We start from the raw sequence: 21,359 nt of genomic DNA, 5'->3' as shown, positions 1-21,359 counted from the left end.
TCCTGGAAAAGATGTTTTTATGTTCACTTACACGGAAAAAAAAAATCAAAGTATACAGCCTGAAGATATATGTGTCTCAGAAAATTCGTGCTCATGAACCTGCTTGTCCAATCGCAGTGATAATTCAAGAGTTGCCAAATGGAAGTCACAAAATCCGGGGTGGGGGCGGCGGGAAGGGTCGCCAAGGGACAGGTGGGAATTATGTGCTACTTCTTTTCTAGTTTCAGATAATTTGGAGTTTAAACTTTTCCAGCAAGTCAAAGTTATATAAACAGATGCCATACTAAAATATGATTGTGTAAAAATATAAAACTCCTAAAGCATGATGGCAATAATAGTTTAGGAAAAAAAAACATCAAAGTCTGGTAGTATCAGAAAATACAAATAGGATCATTTGAGCAGTTCTGTTTCTCTGCATGAACAGCAGTTGCAAATGATAGATGTGTATCAAAGAATAAAGCAGTCTGCACATAACTTAGCAAGGGGGAACGTTTCTAAACCGAGACTTTGCGTGAAAACATGAAGGATGTCTTACACTCAACAACGATGGTTAAAAGGAGGAAGTTACTTTCTGAAGGATGCAGTGGGTGGAATGCCAAGGCCTTTGTTTCCAAATCGCTCTGAACTGTGTGGGATGTGTTCACACTGCCCGGGGTTTCCTGCAGAATCTAGCACCAATATATGGATCAGATTTTATCCTTTATCTGAGTCCTTTACGTCTTCAGTTTTGAGTGTACTGAGGTATGTTTCCTTTGGTTGCTGTTGTGACGAATGTGTAATAAAAAACTAATATTTACAACATTTAAACATTTTAGATTTCAGTGTCAACTTTTCACGTCAGAAAAATTGGGAAACTCTTTAGGAATCGTCGGAAGGTCATTACTTCCTAGCGTCTGTCATGAAACTGTTTTCGATACACAGAACGATGAGCCTATTAGCGCAGCTGTACGTTTTCTGGTCCAGGATCTTCCCCGTGCTCAGCGGGGAGGCCAGCCCCGTGACCGCCGTGTCGGCGGTTCGCCAGGCTTCACAGTACTTATCCACAAGACGCACGCCACGGGGGCTGGAGCCGTGCCAAACGGCCTTCTGGGGCCTAAAAGGGAATTTTGCGACATTACTTTTGGGAAGGACACTTCTTTGCGGCGTATCTCAGTGAGCAAATCGGCATAAGTCTAGCGAATCCAGTCAAACTCCCGAACCCTCCACGGTCTGACCCACAGCAACTCTCCATCCTCTTGGCTCTTTCCAACCAGCTGAACGTGCTATATTCAACCACACTCAGCTTGCACGTGTTCTCACATCATCCTCCCCGCTTTCCTGAATCTGAACCTTTGCCCCCGAGGCCCCTTAATCTGGAGTGGCCTCTCTTTCATTTTCAGACCAGCGATTCCTTCCCATCCTTCAACGTCCATTAAATGCCTCCTCGCAAAGAAAGCCTTCTTGATTCTCACCCCCAAGTAACGATGAATATTTCCTCTGTGCTCCTAGCATCTTATATGTTTCTCCATTTTACAATGACAATATTCTGTCTAGAATAACAGCTAGCCTGTGTCTGTCTTCCCCTGTAAACCGTGAGCTTATAAGAGTAGGGGCTGCATAGGTTTATTACTGTGCTTGCCAGGCCTGCCACCGAGTGGACACTGAGGAAAGTTTGCTGAGTTCTTCCATTCTGAGGAGCATATATAGTTTTCAAAGAATTAGACTGCAGCTCACAGCATAGGGTTAAAGGATCACCAAGAATAGCATCACTTATCACTTACTAAGTGCCTACTGCATGCTAGATGTTCTCATATTTATCATTTGATGCTCACAGCAATTCTATGGTATAGATACAATTATCTTTCCCATGTGACAGGTGAGGCAGCTGAAGCTCAGAGAGTGGGAGCGCCCTGCCCAAGGGCCCAAATTAAGGTACTGGACTCAGGTCTCCTGGCTCCAAGGCCAGGGGTCTCTCCATGGCCCTCGGCTGCCTCACTGAGGCTTTATGCTGGCAGCATCCCAGGGGGGCAGCTGATAAAAGCAATCCACCGTTAGAATGTCTCCTAAAACCGTCCCTCGTGCCATACACTTCGAGGGCTTCCACCCCGACTTACCAAGAAGGATCTGTCATTACGTCTCGGCCATCAAAGGAATATATCGGAACATGGGTATTGAACTGACCTCCATGGCCAGAAAAAACTGAGTCCCAATTATTAAAAAGCACTTGGCCCTGTGGAGACAAAAATGCCATGTTAGAATCATTACAGCATCGGCCTGCAAACGGACCAGCTATTTATTCATTCTTCAAAGCCCAAAGGCAACCTCACACCGAAGCCCCCGGTCCTGATCCCAGAGCCTGGACGGAGTGGGGACTCAGGAGATGTCTGCGGTTGATTTATAACCCATGCTTGAACCCGTGTGGTTTCATGTCTTATTTCTTGAGGTAATTTCTCTTATTACATGTGTATAAAGCTTCCTCCTCATCAAAAGTGTGTTTTAGGTCTTTATTTTATTATTGTTATTTTTAAAATTTTATACATATATACCGAGCTTTAAATTTGTGCCAGGCCTTGTGCCAAACTACATTGTGGGCGATATGGAAATGAATCTCTTACTCCTTTCCCTGAAGGAGCCCAGTTTCTTTCAGTTATCTGTATTCTAAGAATACAAATAATTTGAGTGGGTGAATGTGGTGGAAGAGAACCTTGGGAGAGGAGATGGAAATGCTGGGTGTGGGGTCAGGATGGAACTTGCTAGCCTCAAGGCTCCAAATTCGAGTGCTGGCCTCACAGAGACCAAAGGGTCTCACAGTACCTTTGAGAGCCAGCTAGAGGTCAGAACCCAGGATGCATGTGAGCAGTAACAGCACTGTCCCTCTGTAGGGACCTGGCATAACTGAGGAATCCTATGAGACCCTGCCTTGCAGGTAAACGAGGGCAGCAAAACGTCTGCCAGCCGTTGGCAGCTCAGATGCGCAGAGAGCAGCAAACCAGGGTGCAGAGCCAGGTGGTCTGCTCTGGGACCAGAGCTCACCAGCTGTTCTCTGGTGCCACTCAGTCCATGCCCTGTAGAAGGCATCCTGGGGTGGAACCAAGAGCCCCAACGCGGGAGTCAAGGAAACTAATTCTAGTTTGTAGTGACTTCGAGCAAAGTGCTTTCTCCCTGTGGGCCTCAGTTTCCTCATCTGACAAACTGAGACAAAAATAACTCCCTTTTCTATTGAAAGTATTTTTTAAGATAATGGATGTAAAGTGCTTTGTAAACAAATTAAAAAGCTATGTAAATGAAAGAGGTTATTATGGCTCCTCTTGTCTGCTCTAAGAGTCATAAGCCATCCGAGCAGGAAGGGCTATGGTAAATACAAGGGAACTGGGCCACAGAGAGGGAAAGTGACCCACCCAAAGTCACACAGCGAATCAGGGCCAGGCTGGGTCTCGCACCAGCACACTTCTAATGATGTCAGGACATGGCACCTGCCTACAGTCCCTGTGGAGATCAATGTATGCGGAAGCACTGGGAACAATATTTATTGGTACCTTGAGGTTCACTATCGGAAGGCTGTATCTCTCCGCTTTTCTCACGACTGTGGAGAGATCTTGCAAATGGGAGGATAAGAACGCTCGGTAGGTGGACAACAGGCCCGCAGCCCTGGCCTGCTGGAAGCACTGGAAATCAGCTCGAAGGTCCCCAGAAAATGGCGTGTTCAGAGCAACCAAGTGCAGCTGGAAAAAGCAAATGAGAGAAAAGACAGAGCAGCTAAGGAGGTAAAAGTAAGTCCAACCCCACAACCATCTCACGCTCCCAACAAGACCCCAGACTCCTTGGGACGGAAGCACACTAGACGACACCCTGTTCAACCTCTACCTGCTGCTGGAGTGCCAGTCCCTGCCTGCCCATCTCCAAGGAAGGAGAGCTCAGAATTCCCAAAGCAGCCTGTTTCCGCTCTCCGAGCAGAGTGGTAGAAATTTCCTCCACACAGGAGAAAACAAAACAAAACACTGGACCAAATAAAGCATTACAGAGATCTGAATGCAGCCTGCAGGCAGCTCATCTGTTGGAGACTTCTGGGTCTGCCCCCAGTTCCGTTTCCAGTACAGTTTTAGCTGGCTTTGGCCCCGGACCCCAGAGCTATGCCCAGCTATCTGCCAGCTGCCTTTTCTTCCACCTCCCAAAGGGGCCTGGGCTGATGGCGAGGGCCCAGAGGGAACAGGCATAGAAGCAAAAGGTGGTGATGTTTAGTACTCAGACTGCTGGGAGAGACCCTCCGGGAAACTAGGGGTCCTGCCGTAATTCTGCCACCCTGGTCAGCAGCCCAAATCAAAGCCGTTGTCTAGTCTGTTTTCTCCCACACTTTCCCTCCCCAAACTCAGCCCTCCCTACAGCCTCCTCTCCCGGCCCCGTCTGCTGCACCCTCTGGAACACACGTCGGATCAAGGAGCAGTGGCCCTCCTCCTCAGCCTCATCTCAGCAGAACTTTTATCTCGTCAGCGTGGGGCTGGCAGGGCTGGTGCAGGACCTGGGCCGGAGTCTCCAGAAAAGAGAGCATTTTGAACCACAGGACATGAAAGGAGCCCCACGTGGTGGGCAGGAGGTGGTCGTGCTTCTCTCCCCATTTCCGCACGGCCTTCATGTCCAAACAAAGTCTGTGTATATCTCCAGCCAGTGGGCCACAGCTGGCCGTGAACCACAATGTCCAGACTGCCCGGTGCAGTCCGTGCACTTCTCTGCACATTTTTCTCCATTTCACCACCCCTTTCCTTCCCATTCTGAAGAGGACAGACTCCAAGCCTGCTACCTCCCCCAGTTCCTTTTTTATTCATCCCTGGCTCTGCCTTTATCACTGTGCTAGACAGAGGTCCAGCACCCCCCCACCCACTGAGACGAGGCTTCCCCTGTGGCCCCCCCAGCAGCAGCACTATATGCACCTACATTCCCAGCCCTTAGCGAGGGCCTGGGGCGTCAGCACACTGCTCACTCATCACGACCACTTCCAAGCCACCAGACTTTGAGCCCCACAGACAACCCTGGCCCTCTGATGCCCTTGCCGCCTGGCTATACTGCTCTGCATCGTATCTACAGACTGCAGTACCCAAGGGGAGAGGCCCTAAGGTCTCATCACCCTCCAACCAGTGTGCTTCCGAGGGCCCCACCCAAGGGCCGTCACAAGGAGCCTTGATGGAACGCAGCTTCCCCGACAGCAGGGGACGCCTGGGAAAGGCGCAGCGGGAGGGCACGGCTGCCCTGCCTGCAGGTCCACCATGCCCACCTCTCCTTTAAGGAGATAGAGAAACGGCTGGAATGATGGCCCTTTCTCAAGGGTGGGCTCAAGAGCGTTCGCACATTCGTGGTTGTATGTCTCTCACTGCTGGAACATTTTTAGAATGAATAAGTATCATTTTTATAAAGACGATAACTTTTCAACAACCAAATGTTAAAATGGTTATTTTGTGGATGGCTGTGGTTTTGGTGAAATTAGAGGAGATTTACTATTTTCTTCTCCATTCTTTTTATTCATTGTCCAAATTTTCTACAATGAATATATATTACTTTAGAATCTATGAAATACTATTGTAAAAATCCTTTAGCTACTGCCCTCATGTCTCCCCTTCATAGCTAAACTTTTTGAAGAGTTACCTACACTTGCTTCTTTTTCCTTACCTCCCACCCACTCCTCGACAACTAGAGGCTGGTTGGCGGCCCCCTACACTATAGGAATGCCTGTCTCTACATTCTAAATTTGAAGGACACCTTCTAGTTCTTTCAGTGGACCTCGTGGCCGCATTTGACCCTGCTGGCTTCCACCTTGCTTGACCTTCATTCTTCCTCTCTGGCTCTGGCCTCTCAGTTTTCTTCTCATATTTCTTCCTTCAGTTCCCTTTTGTTTTTGCTTCTCACGGTCCAATCTCCTCTCACGTGCAGATTCTCTTTAGGGAACCTGACCACCCAGCACAATTGCCACAGCTCTGCTGTAGACTCCTAAGTCTAGATCCCAAGACCAGACCCACTGCGAGGCTTCACGCCTCCATATCCCACTCTCTCCTGGCAGTCTCCACTCAGATGCCCCACAGGCACCTCTGACTCACTCCGCCCCAAGTGAGTTCCTGCTTGGTGAATGGCAGCCCTACAGGAAATGTGTTTCTGGTGTCTGCCAAGCCCATGCCTTGTTCTTGAAAGTGCCCCTACAACACTTGCTAAAAAGAGTGGCCTTAGGCCATTGCATCTCATTCTCTTGGCCACTTTTGATTTGGTTGGGAGCGGGCAGCTGTCCCAAGCCGACCCACATAGACTCTCTCTCCCGAGACTCTGAACTGAGTCAGGCGGTTATTGGGCTCTGCAGCTGGAAGGCCCCATAAGGCCGGGGCCAGGATGCGTGCCATGGCCACCCAAAGGCGTGTGCAAGCTCTGTAGATGTAACCTATGTCTGGGTGACGGGGTCGGGGTGGAGGGGAGGACAGAGTCCACAGGTCCTGTTGTACTTTCTGCAATTGAGTTCCATGAGCTTCCTGCAATTATTTGAACAAGATCTTCACTTAAGCTAGCGAAGGAACAGAGGGAGAGTTTCTAATCCCAGCAACAGAACGATCTCTGCAAAGGAAACCATCACCACTCGACCACCCCGGCAGAAACCTGAGCATCCTTCCTATCTCCCTCACCCTCACTGCCCCACATGCAATCAACGACCAAAGCTGTCACCCCTGCCTCCTTAACTCTCTCGCATCTGCCGGTCTCTACATGTTCACTGCTGTATAATCCTAGGTCACGCAGTACGGGAGCCACCTAACCAGTCTTTGGGCCCCTGGTCCTGTCCCCCCCCATCCATTTGTGCACTGTAACCAAAGCAATTTCCGAAATGCCAATCTTATACATCCTTTTCTTGCTTAAGACCCTTCATTACTCCCCACTGCCCAGTGGAAAAGGTCTAGGTTCTCAGCTTAGCTTATAGGCCCTTGATGACTAGGCTTCGACCTCTGCAGACTACACTTCTCCCTTCTCTGCCTTCAACACGTCTCCTTCAGCCAGACTACAATACCTGCAACTACAGACCTGGGCAGCACTTCCCCTTGCCTCCCCACACCTCTGTTCCATGCTCCCTCTGCCTGGAATTCCTACTCTCTTCCTCCCTCCTGGCTCACACCGGCTCTCCACTGTCCTTTAGGTCTTAGTTTAAGGGTCACCTCCCCTAGAAGGCAGATGTCCTTGACATTCCTCACACCCCAGCATCCGCTGTCTGTCTCTCCTAAACTTGGCACGCTGTATTGGAACTGTCTACTTTCTGCCTGCTTTTTTGCTAGTCTGCATGCATCTTGAGGGTAGGAACTGTGTACAAGCACGGGGCCCGGCACGCCGTAGACACACATCAGCCTTTGCAGAATAAATGCCTGAACTGTACTTACTGCAGGCCTCTCATAAGTGACACTGGAAACAGACGTCAGTGGAACCTGAGGCTGATGCGGCTGTTGGGTAAAAGAGGAAAACAAACAGTTCTGAACACGCATTCCAGCTGTTCTTCAGGGCACAGGGAGCTGCAAGCACAGGTTTCTTGAGAAGCTACTTTAAATAGTTTGCCCTCGTCCTTGGGCCACTCTTAATTGAAGAGTTTCATGCTCAAATGAAAACGTGATCCTCAGAAAGGGAGGGGATATTCTCAAGTCTTTTAGAAAGGGCACTGAAGCAAGGAAGCAGAAGACCCTTGTTTTATAGCCAACTCATTCACTTAATAGAACGAGTCATCTCTCCAGAGCCTCAGTTTCCTCATCTGCAAAATGGGGATGACAGTACCAGCCTCAAGGGGTTGCCATAGGGTTAAAAAATGGACATTGTAAGTTATCAATGTTCTTCTCAGGCAAAGAACTCCTAGAGTGTCAAAAATTAAAGGGTTCTTCGAGATGGCTTATGCCGACCAAGGATTTCACAGATGAATAAACTGAGGCCAAAAAAGAGGACGCCCCTTGCCCAAGAGAACTCAGCTACAACATGGGAACACTATGTCTCCAGCCTTGGGGTCCAGTTCGCCCTCTACTCTGTTGTGAGAACGTTCTGTTGGCACTTGGTAATTTCTGGGCTCCCACCGGATACTGAACTCTGCAGAGCTGGCTGTCCAGAGACTGGGGAGCTGGGTGCTGGATACCAAGGGGACTCAGGACATGCTGACGAAGGAGCGAGAAGCAAGGCAGGGAAACCACTCACGTTGCTGGAAAGCGCAGGGGGCGGAAGGCTGTCGGCTGGAATGGGGATCAGTTCTCCCAGCTTTAAGGAAAAAAGTACATTGAAAATGAGACATCAGCTAGAAACTGTTTGCCTAGTTTCAACAGAAAAATGGCATTTACAGGAGCAGAGTGTTATTTTTAGAGGGCATCTGGAGGCAGTTTCTTAAAGGAAGTTTAAAAATTACCTGTAATTTTTTCCAACCATCTCTGACACGAATGAAAAACTCAGCGCTGTCCTTCAGGTAGATGAATGTCCCTTCTATCACCAAATGCGCGTTCTGCAGCATGTCATCCATGCTGCTAAATGCTGTAACCTGCCAGACAATTGTAAATTCCAAATACTGCAGGCATCCTTAGAGAAGTGGCACCATTTGAAAAACTGGTCTCTTTGTAAAGTCAAATACGAGCCATGCCTTCATAGTCGATGAAAAGGCTCACTGTGCCATACAGAGATATACCATTTCATTAATGCCCAAAGCCATTCTCTTTGACGGAACAAAAGCATGAATTATCTTGAAACACAAATCTAAATTATAATAAATGAATTAAAACAAAGACGATAATATTCTGCGAGTTCAAGGCCATTTCAAACCCGTAAACAGAGTTTGCTCTGTTGGGTGTTGGATTTGGCAAAATCACCGGTAAGTTGTGCCACTGCCGTTTTTGTGAGCAGCTCGGTGGCAGTGACATTGTTAAATGGGTTCTCTCACGCTGCTTCTGAAAGAGTTTCACATTTGCTTTCATTTGGAATGAGAAATACAAGCAAATGAGCAAGTCTACTGGGGTCTTGAATCTTTTTGCCTAGCTGGGTCGTCCCAATATTAAATACGCAACGAAAGTGAGGGTCTTTAATTTTTCTGTCTAGAAAACCACCAAAGATTAGACAGCCATCTTGGCCTATCCAGGAGCAGACATGAAAGCTGCAAAAGTCTATCGAAAAGCATCAAGTCTCAAAGAAATACCAGCCAAGAGAGCTTTGATTTTTCATTTCAACTGAGAAAAATTATAAAAAATTAATTTTCACTTAGCCTTGAAGATAATGACTTTGTGTATCAACATGGCTTTCAAATTCCCCAAAGGCACCAACCATCAGAATTCATCAACCACTGCATGGTTCTTCATTTGGCAGCCGGATTTCCAGCCAAGACCAAGGAGCGTTCCGAGGACTCCTGACATCCTCGTGAGGCATCTGTCCCTCTTTCTGTGCGTCATAAAAATCTCTGCACGCTACACCCTGTTCGAACGATCTGCAGGGTGATGAACGTACAAGAGACATCCTTCGGCAGAATGGAGACGGCTGAACCACCCAGGGTAGATCTGAACAGCACACGGCCCGGGGTGCTATTTTTCACCCTCCTTGGCTTATGTTTTATGATGTAAGATGATTGGTTCTTGTTACGGTTTAGTCAATTAAGGAATCACAAATAATTTTGTATTCTGTATCTTTTTACTTAATAAGTCATCCAAAAAGATAATAAATACTCTCTGTTTGTGGAACTGGACCAATTATATTGTCATGGAGATCTAACTCCAACAGAAAAGATGTGCCAGCCCCTAAACACTGTAGCTGAAGTTCTAAGGAAACCCATCCAAAGCAGAAGGATGAACACACATTGACAGTAATACTGACCAGGTTTCTGGATCCGGGAAGTCCTGGCTGTCCTGGAGGGCCAGGCGGGCCTGGAAGTGCCACGGCTAAAACAAAGCAGAAAAGGGAAGTTACAAAAAGCACGCTCTGACACATGCCTCAGGTGTCAGCGGTCCCCTGAGGGGGGCGGGCGCAACCCCAGTGCAGTGCCGCAAAGCTCACACCTTGCGGCCACGTCTCGGGAGCTCTGGGCCCAGCAGGACTCAGTCACATTGGCTGGTTCGGGGAGGAGCTGGGATTCCTGCTTGTGGCCTTGGATCAAGCCATGCCTAGGACTCTCCAGTTTTACAAGTGAATAAATTCGTGTTGCTTCAGTGTTCGTATAAGCCAGTTTGAGCTGAGTTTTCTGTCAATTGCATCCAAAAATGTCCTGAATCCTACAACCTCTTTCACCCAAGAGCCCAGGTGAAGTAACCACTGCAGAGAGGTGAGCACCAGCAGGCTTAGGAAGGGCCTCGGAAGGTAAAGGGGCCGCTGCAGGAGGAGGGCAGGGAGTGCAGGGACAGGAGCCTGGCCCAGGGGCCTGGAGACATGGACTCAAGTCCCCAGTTCGTCAGTTTCCAGCTGTGTGATCCTGGGGAAAGAGCAAGCTCTCTGAATCCCGGTTTCCTCCTCTGTGAATGTAAGCAGGCTTTTCTTCTTCACTGAGAACCGAGTAAAATAACAACTAGGAAAGTGCTTGGCAAATTGCAGGGCGTTCACCCAGGGTTCTGAGCTTTTGAAGAGTCACAGCTTAAAGAGTTTAGCTTAAAAAGCAGGTCAACGCTACTGCCCTCTCCCCAGTGTGCACGTGCACATGTGCACACACACACACGTCTACAAAAAGTGTCAGTGGATTGAGAGATCCCTGAGGCACGTCCTTGAGTTCTCCAGGAGTCCGTAGATCCCCAACGAAAGGCCCTCCCTAAGGCCAACGCGAAGAAGTATCACTACACCTTTCCTTTGCTCTCCTCCTTCCTCTCCCATCCCCCGTCCCTCCAAAAGCTGCAAAGCTCTTGGCAGAGTTCAGGGTTTTTCCAAGTCCCAGTAAAATTAGGATATGAAAATTTTCAGGTCAATGCAAGCAAGTTTGCAGTTCCAGCACAGGGCTTGAAAACCCATAGGTAGGTGGTGAATGTCTAGGGCATAGAGGGTCAGAGGACTTAGACTGGGACTCTTGCCATGTGTCCTACTAGCACCGTGACCTTGAGCGAGCCTCTTAACCTCTCTGAGCTTCAGTGTCTTCATCCGTGAAATGAGTTTAGAGTGGTACCCATTTCACCCCCCTCCCAGGGTTGCTGTGAAGATTGAATAGGATAATGGATATGAGAGTGTTTTGTACACTATGAACTGCTACATACATCATGTGAGAGGCAATCCTTTTCAGTGGAGCAAGGAGTCCTGGGCCCCCAGCGTAGGGTTACGTGGGCAACAGATTCCCTGCATCCTGTACTCGCCCTGGAACGTCCCTCCACCTCCTGCAGTTCCCACTCATCCCTCAAGGCCACGTGGGCACCTCTGGTTTTAATCCATCCAGCACCTTCTCTCTTTGCAGGACCAGCCCCTCATCATCTCTTGGGATCCTCCCCTTCACCTCGACAGCCATTTGGTTCCAAAAGGAGCTGCCATATTCTCATGTGACCCTACCTCCCGGCCACAGGTGACCGGTCCAAGGTTGGGCATCTGGCCCAGGACAGGCCAATCAGAATCCTGCCCCAGCACCTGCCCCACCCCGAGACTTTTCAAACTAACGCTGAGAAAGAAGGCCGGAATTTCTCGCTGACAGTGGGAGCTGTACCTTGTTGGTAAGCTTCCTTCCCGCCGTGCAGAGGATGTGGTCTGTGGCGAAGCAGCATGAAGCTAGCATACAGAGAGAAGCGGAGACGAGAGACGGCCAGAGAATCCTCGCAGGGGATGAATCTCTGGTTCTGGCTGAAGCTGAGGTCCCGCTGCAGGTCTGCCCCTCCCACAAATTGATCCTCTGCTTCACATCCAAGAAATTTCCCTTTTGCTTGAGCTAGTTTGAGCGACATTTCTGTCACTTGCAGCCAAAAGATCCAAGACTAAGTTAAAGCCCCAACCCCAACGTCACCTCCTGTGTAAAGTTCTCCCGATGCCCCAGACACTGGAGGTCTCCTCCCAGGTGTGCTTCCACCACATCTGGCTCATGCCAACCCAAACAACAGGAAATGATGCATTCATGCTATTATTGCTGCTATTATTATATCCCACCACTGGCATAGCGGAAAGAATACAGGCTTTGGAGCTACACTGATCTGGGTCCTAATCCTGTTGGTGCCACTTATTAGTTGTGCGACTGTGGAAAGGTTCCTAAACGTCTCTGGGTCTCACTTGCCTCATCTGTAAAATGGGGATACTAACACTTTCCTTGAAGGGCTTTGTGAGAATTCAATAAAATAATGCAGTGAAGTGACTAGTAGAGTGCCTGGCAGTTGGTAAATATTCAATAAATGGAGATTTTTCTTCTATTTCACCCATTTCTCATTTGAGGGACTGTGGCACCAAAGAGTGAAGAGATTTTTACATAGAGAGCCAGACTCAGTGCTGATCCTCAAGTCCATAAGGCCAGGCATCAACAAAGCAGCCAAGAAGTTTCCATCCACATGTGAAAAGATGCTCAACATCATTAGTCATTAGGGAGATGCAAATCAAAACACAATGAGATATCACTTTGCATGACTAGATGGCTAGAATAAAAAAAATATAATAACAACAAGTGTTGGCGAAGATGAGGAGAAATGGGAAGTTGCATATACTGCCAGGGGGAATACAAAATGTTGCAGTCACTTTGGAAAACAGTCTGGTGGTTGCTCAGAAAGTTAAACATAGAATAATTATATGTCTGACCGACAATTCCACTCCTACGTCTATAACCAAGAGAACTGAAAATACATGTCCACACAAAAACTTGTACATTACTGGAATGTCCATAAGGTATATAAAAAGGAATGAAGTATTGACACACTACAACATGGATGAACCTTGAAAACATCACGCTAAGTGACAGAAACCAGACACAAAAGGCCACACGTTGCATTATTCCATTTACAAGAAATGTCCAGAAGAGACAAATCCATAGAGATAGAAAGTAGATTCGTGGTTTACAGAGGCTGGGGGGAGGAGGAAAAGAGGAGTGATGGCTCATTGGAATAGGGTTTCTTTTGAAGTGATGAAAATGTTCCGGAATTAGATAGTGGTGATGGTTGCACAACCTTGTAAGTATATTAAAAATCACTGAATGGTACACTTTCAATGGGTGAATTTTCTGGTCTATGAATTATATCTCAATTTTAAAAAAGCAGAGGAAGAAGCCTCCAACCAGGAAACAGCCCTCTGTCACTGTGGCTCTGACATGCCACCCAGATGTGGTGACCCTGAGCAGAACAGCAGGGGCTGCATAAAGGAGGGCACCACCCACAGTACTAACCTGCTCCCAGGATAGCCGGAGGTCCTGGTGGCCCTGGGGGTCCCGGTGGCCCAGGGGAACCAGGTCTTCCAAATCCAGGTGGCCCAGGCAGGCCAGGAGCACCCGGGGGTCCCTGGGGCCCGATGACGGTCTCCCCTTTCTGGCCCTGTCAAGGCAAGTGCACAGTAGCAGAAGAGAGAAAACAGCATTAACCACCACAAGTCCTGTCCATTCTTTATGAGGACATTTGTAAGAAGTCAATAAACACCAGCTATTGTTATCATTATCCTCAATCCTGGGCACAATTCAGGTGAGCAGCAGCTCAGTCATTATGTTGAATGACACTCCAGAGAACCCCAGAGAACCCTGGACTCAGAAGGGCCCTAGAGATCACCTAGTTTAGCCTTTGCACTTCACAGATGAAGAAACTGAGGCCTAGAGAGGAGAAAACGCTCGCCCAAGGTCTCAATGCAAATTAGCAGCAGAAGCAGAAGTGGAACCCTGGTCTGCTGGCTTTGCTGGGTCTACCCGCAGGGTGAGCTCTGGGACTAGAGTTTGCTCGTGATGCCTGAGGGTCAAAGATCCCGTCATAAGCTTGTTGGAGGCATCACTTGCATTTATCTTTGGTGACCTGGAGAAACTTCGCATCCTTAGAAGACGGAGCCTATCTAGGGACTCCTTCTCTGATGACACTGCAGAAGAATCAAATAGCCCCTCTAAAAATATCTCCCACACCTTCCCTTCTGCCTCCATGATCTGATGTGCTCACCATTAATAACTCCTCGTGTTAAGGGAACTGTCCACCATTGACATGAGTAAGGCAGTGTGGTTAGTGACCTGGTAGTCACCTGAATGGATATGGTCTTGGCCAGCTCCTTTCCTCCGTGGGCTCCAGCCAAGCTCCCCATCAGTAAACAAGTATGGGGTAGGGAGGCCGAAGCCCAGGCCTGCCTCCAGCTATGGTGCTGTGACTGAACCCTGCTCCCCATCTGCCTAGGCACCTCAGGGGGCACCAGGGAAAGCCGTGACTCATTGAGGAAGACGACGTGGACGCATCACTACTCACAACCAGGCCTGGATTTCCCGGCAGGCCAGGAGGGCCTGACACCAAGAAGTCACCGTTAGAGTCTCCTTTTTCTCCTTTGAGCCCCCTGTCTCCATTCTCCCCCTGAAAGCACAGAACATTCAGGGAACCCAGGATGAACCAGTCTCTGACATCAGCCCAAGAACCTGAAACACAGGCCAGATGTTTAGTAGAGAAATACTCACCTTCAAGCTGTTCAGAAAATGTCTCAGGTAGGCTGGATCCACTGGAGGGCCTGAAAAAGAAACACTTTGTAAAATTCACAGTCATAACCTCAGAAATTTAAAATAAAAGTTGGCAACCAAGTCAGCAACCATCATTATTTCCTAGCGGAAGTGCCCCTGCTTTGGTTTAGCTAGCAGAAAGGGCCCTGGGCTTGGAGGCAGAACCCACTCCTGGTCCAGGCCCCGAAACCCAGACACTGTGGATCCTGGGCACGTCCCCGGCCCTCTGTGGGCCTCGTTTTGGATGTGAAGCATGAACAATTGGAACTTCCGGGCTCTCCTGACGATGCTGCATCCTGGGCACGCATTGCCCGTGGCTGGGTCTCTCTAGAGCTCCACGGAGTTCGCAGTCGAGGTCGTAATGTAACCGGTCTTACTTTCTGGCTCTGTTGGATTTCTCGGGAACAAAAATCAAAGGCAAGACCCAGAACAGGAGTTGGAATACCTGGTGGTCCCTGGGCCCCCTGGTCGCCTTTTTCTCCTTTTGAGCCAGGAAGACCCCAGGATCCTTTCTCTCCTTTAACACCTGCCACCAAACACACACACATTTAAAAAAAAGTTAGTAGAAAATCACCTTCATTCCATATAAAATATTTCTGAGACATGTTTTCAAACTGAGCCCCTTTAGCAAAGTGCACTCGACAAACAAAGGGCTATCAGGAAGTCACAGGGTGGAAAATCCCTGCTAAACGGTGGCGAGGGCAGAGGCAGATGCGCAGACAAGTCCTGACCTTGAAAAGCTCAGTCTCATTGGGGAGACAGACCCAGCGAAGGGCAATGAGAGGCAGGATGGAGTAAGCCTCTGAGATGCCAGCAGTGTGTGGTGGGAGCCCAGCGGAGGCTCCGGTTACTCTCTCTTGGCCGGCTTCATGCACGTAGCCTGAGGCTCAACACCAAGTCAAGCTTCTGGTCCCATCTCAACTACGCCTGTGCAGCACAGTGTGCAAGGCGCGGAGAGGAACCTGCCAGGAGTGCCCGCAGACAGCAAATAAGGGGGCTAAGTGTTCACTTACAAAGCTGGAAGAACCCCATTGTGCAGCACCCCCACCTCCCCACAGGACTTGTGAGGAGCACTTTCGGCAGAAACGGCATTACGGCACATCTGTTCTCCTAGCTCTTTATATGGGAAAGGGGCACGGAGGGAGGGAGCCTTCTGGGAGTCCAGTGTTTGGGAAGGGAAGTGACCCCCTTTCCCCACCTCGATGGGTGGGGTGGACACTAGATCTTTGAATTCCTGGTTCCCAAGAGGTACAAGAGACAAGAGACCAGCGACCAGCGCTCGAGCCTGGAGATGGGGGCACTCACTGCAGACGAGGTTGGGGGTTCAGGCTTCTGCAATGTGGGAGAAGGAATGGGCATATTGGAGGCATGATGCTGAGAGATTGAGAGATGCAATCGTACCTGGCAAGGCCTCACCGTCACTGGGGAGCATGTGGAGCCAGGTCTTGGACGGGGGGTCAAGGGGCCTCCACTCACCCACAGGGAGACCATAGACCATGCCCAGAGAAGGGGACACTGAGCTCACGTGGCTGCTCGCCTGGAGCAGGAGTAATCACCCACAAGTAAGTGGGAGGACAAAGGCTCACAGAGGTTGTCTCATCCAGAAGAATCTGTTCCCTCTGCTTTCCCCCAGAGAGGCCCACAGGGAAGGAACCGCTGGGGATGTGAGAAAGCAAATCCAGCTGTGCCCCCTCTCCCAAAGGTCCACCTTGCACCAGGGGAAGGGAGAGCCTTGAACTGGATCTGAGCATGCAGTGTGAGAACAGCCTGGACTTTGTAACCAAAAGCGATGAGAAAACCCACCCATGGGGCCAGATATCATGAGGGAGAACCACCCCTTGGCCGGCCGGGGGTGACAGAGCCAAGCCAGGAGTCAGTATTGGAAAAAAGAAGACCCTCCCCTGTGGAAACTACAAGTGTTCAGACTCTTCAATCTAAAGGGGAAAAATGGCGTGACAGGGTGAGTGGGGGCGGGGGACCAGAGCAGGCTCCTGTCTCCCGGCCTATGCCCCTCTGACGTGTGGAAGATAGGCTCCTGCAGAATGTGCTGAGCAAACTCACTAATCAAAAACCCAAAGCCAGTGCCTCTCACACTTTCTGTGCACACACTTCAGCCGGGAGCTCGTTAAAAAGCAGCTCCTGATTCAGGTCTGCGCTGGGTCTGAGATTCCGCATTTCTAACAAGCTTCCGGGAGATGCTGATGCCGCTGGCCCAGGAACGCTCTTACGCAGAAGTCTTCTGAGCTCCCATGGCCCTCCCCTGCATTAGCTCATTACATCATAACGATTTTTTAAATAGTTCCACGTAACAGAGTGTAAGGACCTGGGTGGCAGGAACAGAGTAGGATTCATCTTTCACAGCCCAGCGCACAGGACAGCACTAAGCAAGGTGAAGGAACCAGAGGATGCTTCATGAAAAAACTGACAAATGAACAGACAAAGGCAGTTCTTCCTGCTGCCTACAAGGATGAGCCAAGATCTGCTAGCTAGGAGGTTCGGCTAACATCAAGCAGTGGGGGCACTGAGCCTGAGCCCCTCCACCTCGTCTACACTGTGCGCCGCCATCTCCAGGCTTGTGAGCACTGGATCTCTCACACCTCTTGGGAAACAGGAATTCAAAGATCTACAGAGGTGCCTAGTCTCACAGCCTTGGCTCAGCTTCCATCGCTCCCGCCACACAGAGCCAGACCTTCTTGACCACCTAGTCTATGGTACGCCCAGCAATGGGCAAACAGAAACCACTTTCTGCAGAGTCACGAGGCTCAGGAAACGTCCCAGAGAAACAGAAGGTGAAGAAGGGAGTGTGTACCATGAAAGGTGATGAGTTCTGAATTCCCAGGATGAGTGGTACCAACCTGGAGAGAGAGAAAGGCAAGGTCACACATTGCAAACATGTTCAGGTGTGCACGTAGCCACTATCCCCTGTCCGGGGGGAGTGGGGGGGAGCTTGTGGCAGGAGGGGCAATGTCATGGAGTCAAGTCTTCCTTTAGTTCTGGAGTCCCCAAAAGCCCTGAGCTCCCCAGCAGCCCTCAGCACACAAGCATTCCAGGCCCTCAATTGGGGAGCCTGTCTGTAGCTGGGCAGGGTGGACAGACCGAGGCCTCTTAGCTGAACAGCTCTGCAAAGGGGAAGCCCAAAGCTTTAAGACAACCAATCGCAGCAGTGTTGGCTTGGCCAACCATGAGCATCCTCACCTCCTTTCTTATCAATTAAGACTGATTCAGGTGAAAAGTCAAGCATCTGAGCCAGTAACATATCCAGCCATGAGGCTGAGTCAACTGTTAGCTTTGCTACTGTATATAATCAAGGATGAGCATAATCAACAGGAGCTGGTGGTAGTGGTAATTAATAAGGGGGGTATCATTAGATTGGGGCACTATTCTGGACTCCCCATTAAGTGCCAGGGGTCTGGAGTCCAAGCTGTTCAAGATAATATTCCTTCCCAGTTCATTCCCAGATTCCTGCATTTCTTTATCTATTAAAACAGAGCCACCAGTGACTCTGCTTTTAATAATGCATCTTCACCTTTTCCCAGATGATATGTGGGATCCAAATGAACCCTCTGGGGCCAGGATCTTCCTATGCTTTTGGGTGGAGGGCCTCAAGACGCTCAAGGGGTCAGCAAGAGAAGATGGGAGATGGGGATGGGAATGGTCCAGGAGAAACATTTCTAAGTTAAGGATGAAGGCTGCAGCGCCAAGCTGGTCTTTTGCAGCTATGCTGCTAAGGTCCCTCCACTCCAGGCATGAGCTGTAAATTGTTACAGTGCTAGAAAGGGGCTGAAATAAGAAGGGGCTTATGAAATGCTGGATGTAAGAGGAAGCATTTGTTTTTCAAGTGTCCATTTTGAGAGCCAGCCAAGACATGTCCATGCCCCGGTCCCTGTGGTGTCCAGCTAGGCAACGTGAAATCAAAAACCCACCAAAAATGCTCTGAGCTCATCTTTGGCTTCTTTTAAGTAAACTCATGAGCCCTAAAGGCCATGGCTACTGCAGAGGGTCCTAGCAGAGCTCATGGTAAGTGCAGCAGCACTTTCAGGACCCTCTCAAGTTTGTCAAGAGCTGTCCCCTGATGCCTAAAATCGTGTTAGCTGGGAGCTTCCGGCACTGACTCACGGTGGGACCTAGAGGGGCCCTGTGCCTCTCGGGGCTGCAGTATCTCCTTCTGTACGATAAGGAGGGGGATGCAGCCATCTCGCAGAGGGGTCCTCCGGCACTATTTTCTGTTTCCCTTCGGGCCATCGACATCAGCATGACCCAGGTTGCTGTTGTCCTCACGTAGATCTGGGAGCCAGCAGGCCCGTGGTCCCGTCACACAGGTGGGTCCTGTCCTCTGCCTTCCAGGGCCTGGAGGCCCTGGGCCGCAGGGTGCCTCAAAGTTCAGACGTGACAGATGTCTAGGCACATGCTCAGCCAAACTGCGTCACTTTAAAGCCTCTGACCCAAGCCTCATCCCCCACTCCCCCAGAGGCATCAATTATGAACCCACTTCAAGGAATCTTTCTAAACTGTAATTTGCAAGCTCCTGAGAACAGAGGCCACGCCTGTCTAGTTCGCCCTGTGTCCCCAGGGCCCAGCAGAGTACTTGGCACTTGGTAAGTACTCAACAAATATTTGTTGAATGAATGAGACAATGATTATGCACAATTCTGTGACTAATGCCCGAGCACAGGGAGAGGGCCATCCTCCCCGGGTTTCCCCACAGAAAGAGGACACTTCTGATACAGAGGAGACCTCAGGGACAGTGTTACTGACTCGCTGGGCCACCGGGCACGTGCTTGACCCCTGGAGGTCACAGAGCCCCTCCCTGCTGCCCGGAGGTCAGGGGACTTGAAGGATGGTCTCAGCTCCACCAGTTGCGTGACCTTGGAACAGCAAACCTGTCTGAGTCACAGCTTGCTTTCTCGGTATGAAGAGGGAGAGAACCCCTGCCTCTCGGGGTCGTGTGCTGGGCAGGAATACGACAACTGGGGAAGGACAGCACATAGTCAGTTTTGGGTTTTAGCCCAAATTTCCCAATGCAAAGAGCACTGGCTGGAATTGCTGGTTCTTCCCCATCTATATTTTTAAGGGGTCTATTCCCCCCTTATTATACTGCTCCAAGCACGAAGCTAATGTGGTTATGATAACAAAAGACACTGCTTTTTGGATTGTGTTAAAAGAAACACTCTGTCAGCATGTGCACCCTTAGAAGATCCAGCATGTTTCACTGCCATGGTGTGTTATCCAGAAGCTTCTAGTCACGGAAGGGTCTATGTGTAGGTGATAGAAGACACCAAGAGGACACTGACAGACAGAAGGGGCTCAAGACAAGCACTGATCGTCTTCTCTGAGTTGCCTTTTGTGCCAAACCTGCTCTTTAAGGTGATGACTATATGCTACTTACTGGCGTTTTGCAGTGTGGCCGGATTGGTATTGGGAAGACAGCCTGTGGGAAATGACAAGAGATGAGAGGCCATCAGGACACCTGACTCCAGCTGAGGCCAGTCTGGGGCCCATTCCCCGCTCCCCACGAAGGTTCCCCCAACAGCCCAACTCACTCCTTTGATGTTAATCACAGCTCCAGGGGGGCCAGGGGGACCCGGAGGACCAGGTAAGCCAGGTGGGCCCTGAAGGGAGAAAAGAGGGCCATTCCTGAGTTCCCACTGTTGTGAGCATGGAACGGCTACAGGATACGTCCCCCTGGGTCTGGGGACACCATGAGGAAACGAGGGTCCTCTAGAGCCAATTAGCTTCTCCCATGGGTGGCCAGTCCCTTCCACAGAACACGTCTACATCCGTGACCAGGCTGCATCTTCACAGTGACCCATGTGGGAGACAGCAAAGCAAGTACTACCCCTGGTTTACAAACAGAGATAATGAGGCCCAGAGAGGCGGAGGGACCTGCTCAAGGTCACACAGCAATTTGCAGCAGACATTGGAACCCAGACTCTGACTCCCAGAGCAGTGCTCAGCCGGTACTGAGCCTACCACCTCTCTATCAGCGCACCCCTGGTGTGGAGGGGCAGGGAGGGGAGTCCTTCATGTGACAGGACCTGGGAGAGTGCCTCATAAATGCAAACATAAAAGCAAACTCTTGCCAGATAGCAGAGTGCTTTTCGAAGCCCGGCAGTCTGGCCTAACCCTGTGCAGTTTTCTCCCCCGAGCCCAGAGCCCTCACAGGACCTTGCAGCAGGAGGGCTGAGGCTCCAAGCGCAGGAATGAGGAGTGCAGCCACGTGGAAGCCGCGCTGACCGAACTAAGGGTAGGCATTGGGGGCTGCCCCGCGAGCAGCTCCAGCGGGCACCCCGAGTGTGAGCCAGCGCCCCTGCCTCCGTCAAACCGCCTTTCTGGGTCTCTGGTTATACAAAGTGGAGGTGGTGTGGTGCAGACAGAAGCGGCCAGACTTAGAGCTGCATTTGTATCTTAGCTTGGGGCCTATTGACTGGGTGACCTTTGGTGGTCACTTAACTTCTACAGGCCCCAGTTTCCTCTTGCACAAAACAAGGATCCCACAGAGTGCCACTCAGGATAGCTATCATGGAGACGGAAATCCTGTTCTTCAAGGCACTTCGTAGAGTGTCTGGCAAACAGCAGGTGCTCAATAAACACTGGCTTCCTTTTCTTCAACCCTGGACCCTGCTGATGCCCCGGCATCTGCCACCTTGGGAAGCCCTCCCTAAGCAGCTGGTCTGGCTTGGACACGCACTCCCAAACATCTGCTGAGACCCCAGTGATGTGCGAAATCGCTGGGACACGTGACGAGGGAAGACGGGATGTTATCCTGCAGTCTGAAGACGTGGGGTTTGAAGCCAGTATTCCTGCATACGCC

General features: G+C 50.1%; 1 protein-coding gene across 3 annotated transcripts in view; it reads right to left on the bottom strand.

Moving 5' to 3' along the window:
• Positions 1–21,359, bottom strand: part of COL15A1 (collagen type XV alpha 1 chain) — a 102,188-nt gene continuing 80,829 nt past the window's right edge. For all 3 annotated transcript variants that reach the window (XM_070595948.1, XM_070595946.1, XM_070595947.1), the window contains 14 exons: positions 20,089–20,157; positions 19,935–19,976; positions 17,358–17,403; positions 14,994–15,074; positions 14,510–14,559; positions 14,307–14,408; positions 13,262–13,406; positions 9,817–9,881; positions 8,372–8,500; positions 8,167–8,226; positions 7,374–7,433; positions 3,516–3,701; positions 2,094–2,209; positions 1–1,093 (listed from right to left, as the gene is read on the bottom strand). In XM_070595948.1, the coding sequence (XP_070452049.1) occupies positions 880–1,093; positions 2,094–2,209; positions 3,516–3,701; positions 7,374–7,433; positions 8,167–8,226; positions 8,372–8,500; positions 9,817–9,881; positions 13,262–13,406; positions 14,307–14,408; positions 14,510–14,559; positions 14,994–15,074; positions 17,358–17,403; positions 19,935–19,976; positions 20,089–20,157 (1,365 nt within the window). In that variant the 3' untranslated portion in view covers positions 1–879. The remainder of the gene's footprint in view (positions 1,094–2,093; positions 2,210–3,515; positions 3,702–7,373; positions 7,434–8,166; positions 8,227–8,371; positions 8,501–9,816; positions 9,882–13,261; positions 13,407–14,306; positions 14,409–14,509; positions 14,560–14,993; positions 15,075–17,357; positions 17,404–19,934; positions 19,977–20,088; positions 20,158–21,359) is intronic.

Source organism: Equus przewalskii, chromosome 26 (genome assembly GCF_037783145.1).
Source record: "Equus przewalskii isolate Varuska chromosome 26, EquPr2, whole genome shotgun sequence".
Taxonomy (NCBI): Eukaryota; Metazoa; Chordata; class Mammalia; order Perissodactyla; family Equidae; genus Equus; species Equus przewalskii.
This window is presented reverse-complemented; position numbering and strand designations above follow the sequence as displayed.